The sequence below is a fragment of the Oculina patagonica genome, chromosome 4, assembly GCF_052425735.1.
Source record: "Oculina patagonica isolate OP01 chromosome 4, crgOcupat, whole genome shotgun sequence".
NCBI classification, from domain to species: Eukaryota; Metazoa; Cnidaria; class Anthozoa; order Scleractinia; family Oculinidae; genus Oculina; species Oculina patagonica.
The window spans coordinates 30968212-30985104 of NC_135761.1; the positions used below are offsets into that span (position 1 = coordinate 30968212).

The 16893-nt window shown below is 37.4% G+C and overlaps 1 protein-coding gene and 1 long non-coding RNA gene across 2 annotated transcripts; one reads left to right on the forward strand and one right to left on the reverse strand.

Annotated features, from left to right (window-relative positions):
- Positions 1–3904: 3904 nt before the first annotated feature.
- Positions 3905–5102, forward strand: LOC144647845 (uncharacterized). The gene has a single exon (XM_078507548.1). It carries the CDS (start codon positions 3946–3948, stop codon positions 4897–4899), a length of 954 nt encoding a protein of 317 aa, XP_078363674.1. The 5' UTR covers positions 3905–3945; the 3' UTR covers positions 4900–5102.
- A 10639-nt stretch (positions 5103–15741) lies between these two features.
- On the reverse strand, positions 15742–16777 carry LOC144652137 (uncharacterized). Its single transcript, XR_013570455.1, has 3 exons — positions 16669–16777; positions 16332–16424; positions 15742–16124 (listed from the first exon to the last, which is right to left on the reverse strand). It is a non-coding gene; the product is annotated as an uncharacterized LOC144652137 (long non-coding RNA).
- Between the last annotated feature and the right edge of the window lie 116 nt (positions 16778–16893).

Genomic DNA, 16893 nt, shown 5'->3' on the forward strand with positions numbered 1-16893 from the left:
TTGACCAAATTGAAGAGCTCTACAAGTTATGATAAGATACTCCCTGTACTAACCTTAAATACACAACAACACAAGTTGTTACAAAATTAAACCGTGAATGATGTTGCATTTTGGCTTACAGGAGTAATGTATGAACTTTTTATAGAAATTCTTTGTGTTTTTACAAGTGGTACTGTTCTTGACAAATGAGAAGAGTTTTAAAGTAAATGGTTTGAACCCAGGAGTATCAGTAGTTCGTATAGTGTGATCGTCCGGGTGAGAGTAGTTCTGAGAAGAACTGTTGTTGGTGACTGACGTTTCGACAACCTGAGTGGAAGTCATCTTCAGAGTCAAGTGAAAAGTTGTTGTCAGTCGATGATGTTATAAGTCTGGTCCGTTGAAGCTGATTGGTCAGTTAAGCCGTGATGTTATTGGCTGTAAGACTCGTGTAAAGTTTGTCATCAGTAATTGGTCAGTTTCGATCCGTCTATTGTTATTGTGAGAAGAGTTTGGTACTTCATTCAGTACTTTGAACTCTTTATAAGTTTCCACTTGTAAAAAATAAGCAGTTTTGTTTTTGTGAAAAGTAGTTATCAAGAAGTGCTGTGTTTATCTGCCGGTGTTGCAATCCGATGAGGTTTACCATCATCTGCAGGTAGAACGGTATGTCTAAAAGGTGTCGTGTGGTCCAGTGTAGGTGATGAAGCCATGTTGTCATTGCTTGTCAATATTTTCATACAAAAAAACATGGAGGTTTCTGATGTTTTTACTGATAATTGGCAATTAAAGGAAAGGCTAAGTTAGATATAAAATAACTATTCAAAGTGGCTAGGAGCCACTAAACTCGGAAAATTTATTATGAAACAAGAATCGAAAACAACAAACTGACAAATAGAGATTTGCTAAAACAAATGATGTTAAACTTTCCACTGTTCAGTTTACTTCACTAGCTTAGTTTCATTGTCATCTAGCTGCTCATCGAGAGCAGACCGAAAGGGCAAGTGATAGAGTTCCCATCAGTTGCAAATTGTTTTCTTTCTTTTATATTTCCTTTTTGTTTTTTGAAGGTTAGGCAAAATAATAATATCATTAGAAAAATTAAGTTTTGGTCTATTTCAAGAAAACTGACATTAGTACAATATTTCGGCTGGTAGTTAAGCATGCATGTACCGTATTTATTTGGCTATATAAAGCCGAGACCCTAGACTTTTAGTTTTTGGAACCAGTTAGACTCTGACAAAAAATAAACCCAAATCACTCGGCTATAAGCCGACCCAATTTTTCCTTCAAACTTTAAAACAATCCACGTGCAGCGAGCCAGTCAACATATTCGTTAAATCACAACTATGTAATTGAAAAACAACAAAACACTGATAAAGAATGAAATTATTAATAGAACCGTACACAAGCGTGACAAAACATTTCACCTGAGTTCAGAATCCTATCTCAAACAATCACGCATTCTTCTGAAGAATTAAGCGGTTATCGATCATCATGCCAAAAGCTACTGGTTTTCAAACAACTAAACCTTCAAATTGAAAGTTGTTGCCGAGGTAGAGACAGTTCAGAACAACTGCAAAATCGCCAGAGAATACGGGATGATTCAGTAAATCTTCAAATCGTCGCAATTCGCCAAGTTGTTAGCGAAAAGATCAAGCAGATCAAGCGGGTGAACTTTAAATGTCATCAAAACGAGACATGTGCTGTTACCAGTATTTGTCTAGTACTCTGAATCCAATCAAACTTTACTGGAGTGGTTTCTTTTAGCAGAGAAGTCGTGGTATTTTAAGTTTTCGGTTTCGAACAAGAATATTACATCACATACAAGCTGATTTCTGTCAGATCGTGTTACAATGTTTACCAAGCGCGTGGGAACAGCAGCTTCTGATTGGTCAGTTTCTGTTGTCGCCACAACAAGCCAAAAAGATCGATTCCTGACCCTTCTTCTCTTGAAAAGTCACGTTAGCAATTTAACTAAACTTTAAGGAAAGGAACAAAAGGAAAGGAACAGTCTCAAGAACAGTCTCAGGCAGAAATAATTATTGTAGAAGAGATTGCAAGGAAATTGTTTAAGACATGCGGGATTTCGAATGCCCTCGTCTGTTCAAAAGACGATCACAGTACGCCGACAAAATAAATAATATTCCAGAGCGAGCCGATGGACGACGAGTTCCAGCCTAAATATCAAAGAAAAGGCGAATAAAAACTTCATTCCTAACGTTGCTTCATTAAACCAAATGGTTTCTAAAGAGCCGCCACTAAAATGAAAGGTAATGACCAAGAATAAATTACAAACGCTTGCTAATAATTTTCGTTTGTTGATGATCGCTCGGCCTCGGCTTATAGATGAATATTTCATTCAAATTTAACTATTTTCTAGTACCATCGAATTTTTTTCGGAAATACTCGGCGATAAATTGAAACCCCAATTTTTTTTAGTTTTAACCAGTTCTCAGTAAGATTTGGTGAAAATATATAGCCTTTGTGTACTTCATATATGCGCATGCGTTCAGCACAAAATTCCGTGTGCTTGAGTCTACGCCTGAAAGAATGCATACCACAAGGAGAACTTTGGGGTTTCAGAAACAAATATATAGCATTTGTGTACTTCATATAAAGTAACACAGATATGGCTCGCATTTTACCCAGCCCCCTACTCGCTTCACAAAGTTAATTGATTAATTCAATTTGATATTAATTAATTAATTGAATTAAATTGTGGACAGGAATTGAGTGAAGGATGGAAGGAGTGAAATCGGCCCCATAACTAAACTCGGAATTTTCCGAGTTAAAAATTCGGAAGATGGAGAAAAGTGTTTCTCATTCAGGTGTTAGGATAATGCAAGGAGCTGGTTGATTGAGCTTTACACCTTTATTTCCATCTAAATTAGGCATTTGATCTGGAATGAATTCAGTAGGTAGCCTTCTTTCCAAACACCATCCTCACTTCAGACGTAAGTTTATCAAAGTGCAAGAGAAAGCGGGAATCGTCTGCCATCAACTGATCACACCAGCAGTCCAATTTGCATCTAGAAACGTACGTGATTGTTTCCTTCATCATCATGCAGCCCTATTTCACGTTTCAGCTGTTCCAAGATCACTTCCTTGTTATAAACCACTCGCTTTCCATTGACAGTAGGAAGTTCTGCTGCAGTTGACATGAGCTGGACAACTTTTGAATAATATTTCAAAACGTCAATTGCATGTTGGCGGCTGCTTTGGTCTCTCTCCTCTCTATCTAATTTAATTGCTTCATCTCCAACATTGTACACAAATTAGTTCTTTGCAAACATTAAAAATGTTGGCTAATCACTGGTAGTTTTTTTGCTGTTGACGGGAACCATTTTGATGATGATCGAACAGATCGAAAACGTTTAGAATCAATTTTAACAGCTTTTACCTTAAGTTTTTATTTTTAACATTTTGTAGTTATTTGAAGATATTGTCCTGATATTCCACACTCTTGATACCTCAAAAACCAGACCACATTCCAATAGAATTAAAATGTATTTACATCGAATTTAAAGATCACAACAACTATAATTAATTTTTTTGTGTGGATTTTACTCCAAACCCTGAAAGCATTAGCATTGAGATGCTATATTCACTGCCTAGCGTGGTGAATATGGCATCATATACCAAGCTACTCGACCAGTCAGAATGTTCCATTCTTGAATTCGCCTCTGAAAATTATACAAAAGGGGAATTATAAAGAAATATAAGGGCAATACGGGGATTTTATAAAAAAAATAGGTATATAATACAAAAAGAAACTTTTACAGTGCTGCGCGTCGAACCGTGAACACCTAACAAAGTTTCGTACAAGTTTTTGACAGGTTTTTGACAAGTTTGATGAGTTGTCCGCTCGCCGAGCCAATCAGAAGGCGGGATACGTGGGAAGGCGAAGTCGCTAACTCATGCGGTTTTGAAAGTGTTTTGCACCTTTCCCGCGAGTTCTATTCCGAGATGGCGACTTATCAGATCAAAGTAGAATACGGAGACGACAAGCGGTTTAGCACTTTTCTCCTGTACGATATCACCTTGGAAAAACTCTTATCTGAAGTCAAGCGGCACTGCTCGCCTTTAGCTCACCTGCCAACCTCAAATATTAGAATACGGTTCCGAGACGAAGATGGAGACTTTATCAATCTTTGCGGCTCCGATGGCTTCGCATTTCAGGAGATGCTGAGAAGCTCAAAAACCGTAAAGGATCAAGACTACAGGAAAATTTATCTCGTAGCAAATGAGGTTGATTCGCCAATGCCTAAAAAGTGTAGACGTACGGAGCGAGCCGAATTGGAACCCGATATGGAGCAAAATAGCGGTGCGTCCTTGGAGCCTAAACAGTTGTTGTTTACCCCAGAGAGTGCGGCATCAAAATCTCTCAAGCAAAGCCCTTTGGACGCCCAACAACAAGAAATCGAGGATAATCTTCAAATGCTTAAAGTGCAAATAACAAGTGCAAAGGATGAACTAGCGAAACTGAATGAGAGACAAAAAGAATTCCGCTCTCTTGGAGAGATAAGAGGTCGAGTTTGCAACAATTGTCACCAAGGCGGGCACACTAAAACAACATGCTCTGGACTTCCATGCAACGATATAAATCGGTGCAAAATAAAGGACAAGCACCCAGAAGAAAAGCAAAAGGTCACCGCTCTTCAACGTGAAATCAAAACTCTTGAAACTAAGTTTATCGAGGAGGAATCCAATTTCAAGAAATTCACAGCCGCGCGTGAAAGACGTAAATTCTCATTCTTCGCGGTAATGAGACCGCGCTTGAAAGCCCAGAACATGTTCAAATACAGCACTGGTAACAGAAATATTGTGGATCGTGATGAAAGTGAGGATTGGCGTTTACTGAAAATAATCGAACAGTATGAGAAATCTAACGTGGACATTTATAAGCCAAACCTAGTGTAAACAAGGCGCGCGGCAATGAACTGAAGTTGAATTGAATGAACTGAAGTTGTGTTTTATTTATTTTCGCACGCCCGAACGCTTTCGAATATAGTTTGAGCTGTTTGAAGTTCCTTTTAGAAAACGTTTATTGACATTATCCTCAGTATGTTGGAAAATATTTGGAAGAATTCAATACTCTGTCTATAAATATGTAAACAAATCGAACAGTAATTTCATTGACTAGATGGAGATAGTATCCGGTTCATATTTATTGAACATGTTCTCTTGTTATTATACAAGTATACTAGTAATGAAAAGGCTAGAAATAGCCGCAGTGTTTGAAGTGAGCGAATGAGTTTGCTGGGGAAATGTTTAGAACCGCATCAGCTATCGCCACTTCAGTCTCGTTCATTGCCAACATCTGGTGCCTTCGCAGAAATGCCTTTATCTGATGAAAGCACAGCTCACACGTATTGAATTGTGGAGAATAGGGAGGTTGGTAAATGAGTCGCACTCCACAATCAGTTAGCATATTTCTCAGGACAGGCTCGATGTGGTGTCCATGGTGGAAACCGCAGTTATCCATAACTACGCAGTCACCGCGCTCCAAAACAGCGCTTCCATCTCCGCGTTCGAGTTGTAGTGCTTCATCAAAAAACTGCAGAAGCTCCATTCCGTTTGAGGGACCATCTACGATGTTGTAATAGTCAACACCAAGGAAAGAATGGAGAAGATTGAGCGTGTAATTGGCATTTGATGCGTAGCGCTGCATCTCGAACGCAGCTTGGCCTAATGTAGCACTTCCATATATCCTGTTCCCAGTCGTTTTGATCACGCTTGATTCATCAAAAAAGTGCAGGTTTGTTGCGTTTATGTTTGATATTTCGGTCAGATATTCATCAATGCGTTGTAAATTATGTGGCGTCGCAGATTCAACAGGAATAACACTGATCTTTTTCCTTGTCATAATCAATTTTTCGCGAACAACTTTGTTTATCTGCGAAACGCTTGGGATGTCCGCGGGATTGACAACGCCATCTAGCAAAAGCCGTTCTTGAAGTTCTCGGCCATAAATGCTTGGCTTCATCAGTTTCTGGACTTCTATATAATCTAAAGCATCTTGATCGATCTTTCAGCTTTCATTGTGACTTTTAACTGGACGAAGGGATGTGTTTGCTTCATTGTAACGGCTCACTACTTTATTGACGTAACTCACACTCTTGCGAAGTTCTCGCGAGATTTGTCGCTGGCCCCATCCTTCGTCATAGAGATCTAATATTCTTTCCCTGTACATATTTGGTAAAACTCTACCATTATCGAATATTCCACCATACGCGTTCACTCGTAGCTGCACATCAGCTGTATAAGAGACGCAAAATTAAAAAGAAGCAATAAACTCGCGCGCTGCAGAACACGATACGAAATACAGGAAAATAAATTCCACGAACTGTGATATACTTACAAACATTGTTTTGATAAGCATTCATATCTTCAAGTTCAATAGAAATGCTCCTTCTTTTTCTGTCCGCGCCTGTGGAAACGTTACACTTCGATAGACTCAATGAAATCCCGCGCTTTTTCAAAACCCGTTCGCTGATTGGTTGACAGAGACGACTCATCAAACTTGTCAAAAACTTGTACGAAACTTTGTTAGGTGTTCACGGTTCGGCGCGCAGCACTGTAATTTACTTATCAGTCAGCATTTTCTAAACTCAAAACAGAGTATTGAACAGCTGATACACCAAAGGACAGTGTTATTCCGAATGTGCTGGCCTCCTCTGTTCCATACACCAGAAAGCACGCTGTTGGAAATAAACTCAAACTCAGCCAGTCGTAAAAAGTAACTCATAACTTGTTGAACAGTTGTCCATGACAGTTAGCCATTCACCCCTTTCCAAAATTTAGTTTACTAGCTTCATCGAGCTGTGAGCGCATTCGTTTTGCAGCTTCCACTGGGGTTACCTTTCTGCTGGTTTCTTCCCCAAGCTAAGCTGCAAAAAATCTCCCTTTTTTATCTCAGAGGGTTGGAATCTCTGTAACAAGCTGCTTAAAACACCAAAAACAAGGTAATTTTATAGGAATTTTAAGGTAAAATGCTTTTCAGGTAAGTGCTCTTAAGAAATGTCCCAGGCAAGGATCATTGCCCTGAGCCGTGGAGTTGCTATCATATCATCTGGTGCTACCAGTTCTTCAGGAACTCTTTCCAGATTGTCCAATTGTACTTCTGTGATGAAGTTGTTCTCCGCCCAGGCAGCTAAACGTCTTTTAATTGCATTTCCACAGGGACTTTCAAGGTCTTTTTCTAACCATGGAGCGATCTGACTTGAACGCGTAGCGATCATAGAACTTAAACTTTGGTCTCATTTGTCTATTTGGTAACCTACAGAGACATTTAATCTGTACATACCTTTCCTCTCTTTTTCTCTTTTTGGTGTTTGCTTCTTTTGCTTTTGGCTTTCCTTCCTTGGTTTGGCATTCTTCGCAGGAGGCAACTCTGTGATCTGAGATTTACAAAAGAAAATTGCATTAACATTTATCAGTTTACCATGGGGAGCGATAATGTCTTAATTCAGGTGTGTCAAACATGTTCGAAGGTGTAAAAATACTTACCAATTTTTTCTTCGTTCTTGCTCTACATGGGGGCAAGTCACTCTGGTCACGAGGGACAGTTTCCTGTACCTCTTCAAGTGGATAACAAGCAACAACTGCTTTGTGTTCTTTCTTAGTTTTACTCCAAATCACTTTCACTTTTTGCCCCTGTTTTAATGGGGACGGATCAATGATAGAACGGTAAACATCTGAATACTGTCCACGAGTCCAATTAAAGTGACACTGTCACCAGTTTTACTTCAAAAACACAAGATACAAAAACATATGCAAACTACCGATAGTGGTCTCATTTTGTTAAAAAATCACCATGCAAGTCTACTAAAGCGATAAACAAGTGATATTATTGTGATGCCATCAGGAACTTTACATCTCAACTTGAAAAAATCAGGCTGATGTTTTCAAGTTTTGTCCTTGTGGGCTGGAAAACACCTAAAATTATTATGGCTCCTTCCTTCAACAACAATTTACCTTATAACTCCATCTTGATGTACTAGGTGCATTTCACGTACAAGAAGACCTATTCGCCATTTTAGTACCTCTTACTGAAAAGCATTAAAATCCCTGTGACGGTGCCCCTTTAACTCTAACGATTTTGTCCATTGTCTGATACGCTATTAGAAGTTCCACGGGAGACAATGCGCCCTACACTTGGCGGCAGGTCCTTCATTTCATCGGCACCCGCTTTATGGAACAGTTTGCCTGCCGACCTGCGTCTTATTGCGACACTTGGTGTTTTTAAAAGTAAACTTAAGACATTTTTATTTAGATCAGCATTTTAATGTATCTTTTTAAATTTTTATCACATTTTATCTTTAGGTTTTAGTTGTTCTATGTATATGTATTCTTTTTATTGTTTTTAATGAAATTACTGTAAAGCGCTTTTGATCAGCACATGTAAAAAGCGCTATATAAATTTTTAAATTATTATTATTATTATTATTATTATTATTATTATTATGATAGTGAAAGTCAACTAGCAAAGATGAAGGCGATTGAAGAGTGACTAAAACACTCACTTTCGATCCTTTTTATACCTTCCTTGCAACTAACTAGGATCCAAATGCCTTTCATTTGATTTGTTTTTCCAATTAACACTGGTATGTAAACTAAATCTATTGTTTGTACTAACTTAACACAGACAATGCATTTGGTGCAATTATAATATCAATAGACCAGCACCCAAAAGGGTTACATGTTGTTATTTTATGTATTTGAACGGCCCAAATATTTTTGGTAGAACTGGAGTTTCTATCAGTTTTAGAACGTCTTGCACGCAAACAATGTTTTTAATAATCAAGTTGCTAAATGATAGGTTCCCGCATTGATGATAAATTTTTGTGTTAATTATAAAGCCTTTTCCTGAAGGCCGTTTAAAAACCTTTTAATTCTATGAAATTTCACACTTCCGTTATTTGAATAGGTCTGAAAAGGATACTAATTGTGAATATACAAAATTGACATTTCAATAGATGCGTGTTGTTGTTCACAAAAATAAAAACATGCTGTAAGATTTTCAATGGATAAAAAATGGGATTTTATAGTTTCCAATTTACTTTGAAAATCTTAAAGATATTAACTTAAAATCAGGCTATATCAGCCTTAAAGATTACCCAGTCAAAAGAATCGATTTCATGTCTTCAAAGTGTAAATGTATAAAATTGAGGTAAGTAGTTCGCCAAAAAAAACTGTAGGCAAAAACATGTAACCTGTTAAAGACCTTCAGACTGGCATTTTTTGGCCTTCAGATCCACGATATGTCAACGACATGAAAACAAACACCTCCTGCCACCCCACCCCTTAGTTGTTATGCACACCATGACAGTTTATGAAAAATTGTTTTTACTCTTTTTAGGCATGCACATTTTCAACAACGGCAAAAGCTTCACCTCGTGTATTCAGCTTCAAAGTCCTCTCTATTCTCTATTTTGTTGAATGGCAATAACTCAGCAACAAGCAACAACTCCAAGCCAACACTTACTTAGTCTCATGGCATCTTTTCATTGGCTAAAAATAATTGGTTGTCAATCATTGTGGATTTATTGTGTGGCATGAGTGGAGGAAAACAAAAACAGCCAGATTCCAAGCTTTTTTTAAAGTGACCACACAGATAGCTACCAAAGAAAATGGCTGCAATTTAGAGAACGAGTTGACAGACAGGGCCTTTATCGAGGGCAGGGAGAAGTAAGTTTTGATTAATAGACATTGGTGGTAACACTAACAATTTAAACCAGTACCAGGGCTTCAAATGGCCTCCTTCAAAAATATAGGGCTATGTAGGGTCTTTTTTTACAAAAATACAGGGATAATATAGGAGAATTTTAAAATATATAGGAGCAATATGGGGATTTTTAAAAAGTACTCGCAACACATATAAAGCAAAAAAGATCCTTTTAATTTCCTTATCTGTCAGCATTTTCTAAACTCAACAAAACAGAATATTAAACAGCTGATACACTAAAGGGCAGTGTTATTCAGAATGTGATGGCCTCCTCTGTTCCATACACCAGAAACCACGCTGTTGGAAATTAACTCAAACTTAACATTCTTAACACATTAGTCTCAAATTCATTCAAGCAAAGGTTCTTGATGACATCAATCATTTCTCATAATGTCAACAATGCTACTGAACTCATGCATAACCACCGGCTCTCAAATGGGTACACATAATACCGGGTACTACCGGTACACTTTAAATGTACACCATACAAATATCCTCCACATTTAGTATTTTTACTCGTGAATGTAATGAAACGAGTATGGTTATGGAAAGTGATATGCAAATTTTCACTCGGTCGATCGGTCGGTCGATGGGCTGTTAACTTTAAGTTATGAATAATAATTTATGCATTAAATTATGGGCTGTTAACTTTAATTTATGAATAATAATTTATGCATTAAATTATAAATTAATTTTCCTTGTTTTTTTTAACTTTTTGTTTCACACTTTTGAGGTTTGAACCGGGACTCCTAACATCAACTATGGTTTTAAAGACCAAACCCCTAACCGCTTGACCACTTCGGCGTACTGATCATTTGGGCTGAAAATTAGCATATAGATTTCTTTGTGTTGTTCTTAGCCCGCTGACCGATACCATAGGTTCAAAGTTTAATGGCTTGTATGTATAAAAGCTTCTTCGAATGGCTCGATTTATAGCTCTTAAGAATTTCACATGACAAATAGAAGAAATAATCTTAGAGAAAATATGAAAATCTTCGAAGCACTGAACTGACATTCCGTGTTTTGATGGAATTTTTAGATTTTCCAGGCACGAACTGTGGACTGCGACTGTGTTGGGTATTAAAAGGTTGATTTCGGACAATTGTATGAATAAAGTCCAATTTTAGCAGTCTCTGAATGTTTTATAGTTCCAAGCGTATTGTATGATAATCGATAGTCATGATACGTAAATGATTTATCGTAAAAAAGCTCGCCAAACTGACGAATTTTGTTGCCTTTTAATAATATACTGTATAGTACTTGATTTGCATCTCTAATAGATTCATAAAAAAAGGACAAAGAAAAAAAAGACGTTCTATAAAATTGTAAAATAGATTGTCGTAAAAAAAAAATTAATCGTCCCCGCTGAGAATCTAACCCGGGCCGCTGGACTGGAGGGCCAACGCATTACCACTACACAACGTGTTAGCAAGCTTGCACTCCATGGTAGAAATTAGTGTTATATAACGAAGGCTTTTGAATGGATTACCCGTGTCCGCTGTAAACACAAGGAACCAACGTGATCATATCTCCCTTCAAACAACTTCTATACTAACATGCCGCTCACAAAAAACAGAATCATTTCATAGCTCTACACCAATACATTTAGTTTTCTCATGGTAAGCAGATGCTTAGAGTAGTCTCAAGGAGTCTCTTTTTGTTTTTGTCAAGTTGCATGCTCTTGTTTGAACACTCTTTGGTTTGCTCCACTGCATGTTCCAACTTCTTGGCAACCTCAAGTAGCCTTTGAGCTATTGCAACCTCTTGAAGTTTTGGGTGGTTAAGAAACCAGCTCTAAACTTGATAAAGTAAGTCTCTTTTCAAGATCCGTGTAGCTGTCCTAAATTATTCAAAAGTGGTGCTGGGTATCATCAACATTTTTGTGTCATGATGTGCTGTTTGCCAGACACCTGGCGCACCTCCACTTTGAAGGCCAAAGGTGCCTTAGGCACACGGTTGTTATGACATGACTTTGTCTCAATTTTTTCGTCTTACTTGAATTCCTAAAGAACAAAGCATATCAGTTGTTGCCAATCTTAACTTATTCTTCATACACTGTCATAGCATGCAAAAGGACAAAAGGGTGGGGTGGGTAGGCGGTGTTTGTTTTCATGTCACTGACATATCTTGGATCTGAAGGCCATAAATGCCATTTGGAAGGTCTTAATAGATTTGTTGCTGTGCCTTCCCAAATTCAACTCTCTATTATTATTTTCTCTCTCTGCCCAACTTAAACCACAGTTTTTTGCTCTTGCACCGCCTTGGGAACTTGGTTGCCTGTGAACTGAGTAAGCCTTGCCCAGTAACCACTGTCTTGAACCTACTGGTGAAGTCTCAATGTTATTTCACGAGCTTCTGATGGCATTTGAAATAGAATTGACAACGTAAGCTGGTTGTAAATTCTCTTTTGAAGGTCGTATCTTTCTGATTGCTGTACTAATGTCTCAATGTCGTCCTCTTCAATGCTTTCTACAGCTGCTGGAAGCTGGCCAAGTTTCTTCATGACAGCCGGTCTTGAGAAGTAACTCATTACTTGTTGGACAGTTAGCCATCCCCCCTTTCCAAAATTTAGTTTACTGGCTTCATCGCGCTGCGAGCACATTTGTTTTGCAGCTTCCACTGGAGTTACCTTTCTGCCAGTTTCTTCCCCAATCATGAACTGCCTCTGGAGAAATATCTTCCATGATCAGAAAACCTGTTGCTCCGTTTTGATTCCAGTAAAGCCCATCCCATGGCAACTTCACTCTCCAACTCTTGAGAAGTTGAGCTTGCTCCTAAAACATTAAAGATAGGCAATGCTGGGCCCATTTGCATCTGATGTGGTCGTACTATGACTCTTCATGAAGTTTGAATTGCTGTTGTCCGAAGTCGAGATGTAGTTGAAGGTTTTGGCTGGTTCTGAAGATCTTGATAAATCCTTCCTTCCAGTCAAACACGTCACAGTCATCCTCGTACACAGATGGAGTAGAAGGCCTAGTATCATCAGACGACTGCTTGGCCATTGTCTTCAGAACAAGGCATTCCAGTATGGAACATATGCAAACCAATCTTGGTTACACTTCTCAAAAATATGAATAATGCACAAAACAAACAAACAAACATAGAACATTGCCATTATTGCATTTATAATTTGTTGACTTAAACCTTGGCAAATAAATATAACTAACTAACTGACAGACAGACAGACAGACAGAAAGACAGACAGGCACGCAGACAATCTAACTAGCTAACTTCTTTAAACCAAATTAGCAACAGAATTAGAGCGGTTATTGTAGTTCCTAAATATCATAAAATAATTTGGGGGAAAGGTGACCTACGGCTCTTTTTTTTTGCCTCCTGACACGCCCTGAATGCTGTACTTGACGGCATATGCTCTTTTGTAGCATTAGCTTAGCATGATGTTGATCTTTATTCATGCAATACAAGGCCATCTTCATGTAGGTGAAACAGCAGCTTTCCACCCCAGACACAGATTGCTCTTATTCTTGCATTGTTGTTATCGAAGCCTATATTTTTAATCAGCCACCTCATAAATCATTTCTGCCCTTTCCTTATTCTCTAGCTCTACCTCCCGTTTTGACTGGAAACCTCTCATTTTTGGTGATCACTTCCGGCTTCCCGTTTTGCTCAATATTCTCCTTTTTTAAACTTTCCTCTAGCAAAGGAAGACTTTTGCTCTGCTACACTAACCCCTGTTTTTTGGACACAGATATGCTGGTGCATGCCCATGGACCCCCTAGAGGCTTGCATCTTTGGCGCTCATTATTGTGGCTAAGCTGCAAAAAACTACCTTTTTTCATCTCAGAGGAAAACTCAACAACTCAATAAAAAAATAAATTTTTTTTTACAGAATGGTAAAAGCTATCCATTCTTTGAACAACTAATCAAAGGTGCTTCCCATCGGGTACAGTACGATATTTAAAACTCAAAAATCCTTATTCTACTACTTATTCTAGCCTCCTCCATTCCTGCTTTTCTTTAGGTTACCCTTGATAATTAGTCTGTTGATGCAGAATTTTTGCTTTCATCCTAAGCTTGATATTTGTCTTGATAATAAGTGTATTACGCACTCATCACATTCGAATTAATGAAATCCGCTTGCACTTTGCTCGATTGCAGTGAATTGCTCCAACATTTTTTAAAAAGAGCCAGTAAAAAACCATTCATGTGAAAGTCTCTTTCTTGCCCAAATTTACTATCACCCCCATGTAATAACTCAATTATGTAGTTTTGAAGTGCTTGCATCGTCTAACATAAATGTAGCCACTATTTTATTGAAGGGGAACATCATGGTAACTTTATTTTTGATATTTTAACTTATTTTTTTCTATGGCTGATGACAGTCAGCTGTCACTGTTCTGCTCTTGGAGCGAGACATTATTTCGTTATCGGATCTGATGACGACTATTTCCTTGTGGGAAATGGTCTTTACTAGAAATGCTGTAAGAGAAAGGAAACAATTTGGTGTGATGGTTTTATTGGTAACATTTCTATAGTGTATCTCTACATTAACCAAACTAACCCTTATCCTAACAAATTAAAAAAAAAACTATATTTACAATTTTAACTGTATAATCATTATATTACTCTATTCTTTACTATATTATATACATTATAAAACCTAGTGAAGATCAGTTTGTGGCTTTAGCTTTTTTCAATAGGAAGCGCTTAACCTCCTTGTAAAAAACATCATGGTCCGCAGTGTTTCTAAGGTCCGTTGGAAGCTTGTTAAATAGTGTAGTGGCATGATCTTGAAAGGTGTTAGATATTAGTGGAATTTCTACTTGAATTCTACTGTTTGATCTTAAGTTTCTGGACGGATTGTGAATGTTCTATCTAAATAAGTATATAGTTTTAATAGATTGTTATTCTTAAGATGTTTGTATTATTATTATTATTATTATTATTATTATTATTATTATTATTATTATTATTATTATTATTTAAGTTCAAACTTTTGGAATTTTTGGCACCACTGCTTGCCTGACCTGATTTGTGAGTATGTGTAGAGAACTCTGTATTTTCAGCCAATCAAAGGATATTTGTTGTGTGTTTTTAGCCAATCAGATTTGTCGGAGTTGACATGAGTCCTTCAATCACGAACTTTTAGTGTTGGAATCGGCCATAGGCATGGACAAGAGCTGACATGTCTTATTTTTGTGAATTTTAATTCTGCAACCATAGCGGCGCTCACCGAACTGATTCCTTAAAGTGCCAATTAAATACCTTACTTATGCTCGTAATATTTACATAATTTTTATATACATGTCATGTCAACCCTCAAACAAGGCGAAAAAGTACAAATAATAATCATTCATAAAATGTGGTGTCCAGAACAGTATTTATACCTAATCGTACCTTTTTGGTACGCTTCGGCGGCATATCAGGCGAGTTTGGTCGAGCCATGGTTCATATTTTTGGTGAGACGCAGTCGAGCCAAAATACCCATGGTGAGACCAAACGAGCCTGATATGCCGCCGAAGCGTACCAAAAAGGTACTATTAGGTATTTACCGTACCCAAATTCAGCCAAAAATCCGGTGATATTTTTCGATCTGTTGAAGCCATGCTTGCCAGACACGTAGTACAAAATGTGTTGACCTGCTTGTATTGATACTTTTTTGGTCTTCAACACGGCTATCAAGTCCTCTTCTTACATTTTTTTACTCGTTTGTTTGGAGTTTCATTCCCTAAATTTTCAAAATCCAAATTTAGCGAAAAATTTGGAAACTCCGACTCCATTGTTTCAGTGTGAATGTTTCAGTACTCGTCGGCAAACATCGCGCAATTGGCGAGCGCGCTCAAGTTTAGTTTTGATGGGAAAGTTTTCTCATTTTACGACCGGTAAACACCAGCTAATTAAAAATACTCGTTTCTGTTTTATTGGTAAAACCTCTTTTCAATTCATCATACGGAAACACTACTTTAATTCAAAGTGACCGTGATATGGTGGCATATCAGGTCAGTGACTTGATATCGTATGATATCAGGACAGTAGATCGCGCTTCTGATTGGCAACTTGCGAATTTGGGTACGGTAATGCCTGGAAAGCAAACCACGGTCAGAAGATCACTAAAGCTTTCGAATAAATTAGTGATAAAGGAAATTTCAAATTAGTAAGTCCCATTGGACCATCTCAAATCTCTTCATTAAACTGGATTGATTAGATTGGCATGATTCTATATATTCTTGAATGCCTTTTATTAAGCCAACCAAGTATGTTTCACAGGTACCACTTTTTCCTCATGTCCATCATCTGCCTGCTGATAGAGGGTCATTGGCTCTTAGAGAAAAGATTGTCACTTTATAACAAATCTTAATTAAGGAATATTAAGCGAAATACCATCTGTTTCTCTGTTCTTGGAATGCCTTCAGTGCTTCCTCCAGAGCTCTTTTTAATTCATTGACACTTGGAGGTCCTTAAATAATAATCATGTCAGGTACCGTAATCAGAATATGATTCGTCAATATTAGTCAACTGAATTGTGAATCATGTCAAGTTTTCATCAGTACTAATTATTCCTGAGATAAACTTACCCAAATGTTATGTTTCGGCAGGCTATGGGTATTGTTATTGTTTAAACTTCTCATATAATGTTGGTAATAAGAAATAATTATTACTATACCTGCAATTTTGAACAACACTTTCATGTTGTTGCCAACACTGTACATTACTGCAATCACACCTGCACTGTTATCATCCTTTAAAGCTGTTATGGCTGCAATCAAAATTCCAATGGATTCAACAATATGTATACTTTCTTTAAGAATTTATTGATTGAAAAATTCCTTTTAATGTCCATTCCATAACAATATAAAGCTCTTAAAAAAATTTTGTTGATTAAATTATCATCTTCAGATTCTTTTCAAGGTATTCATTGACAATAAATTTATGACAGAATGTAATAATTGTCTAATGATTGCTTGCATTCGACTACAATACACGAGATGGTTTGCAAGTACCTTCCTTTCCAGCACTTCCTTCGGATAGTTGTACACAAAACAGGAAATTCTCATTCACCAATGTTACAATTTCTCTGTTCTCCAAAATTGCCCTTGAAAAAAAACCCATTTCTGTTAATATACAAAAACAGTAGAAAGAATTTTTGCAAACACAAATTAGTGCTGGTCTGCATTGTTCTTCCATTTGAGCCATTTCCATCAACTGAACTGGTAATATCGTCAAGT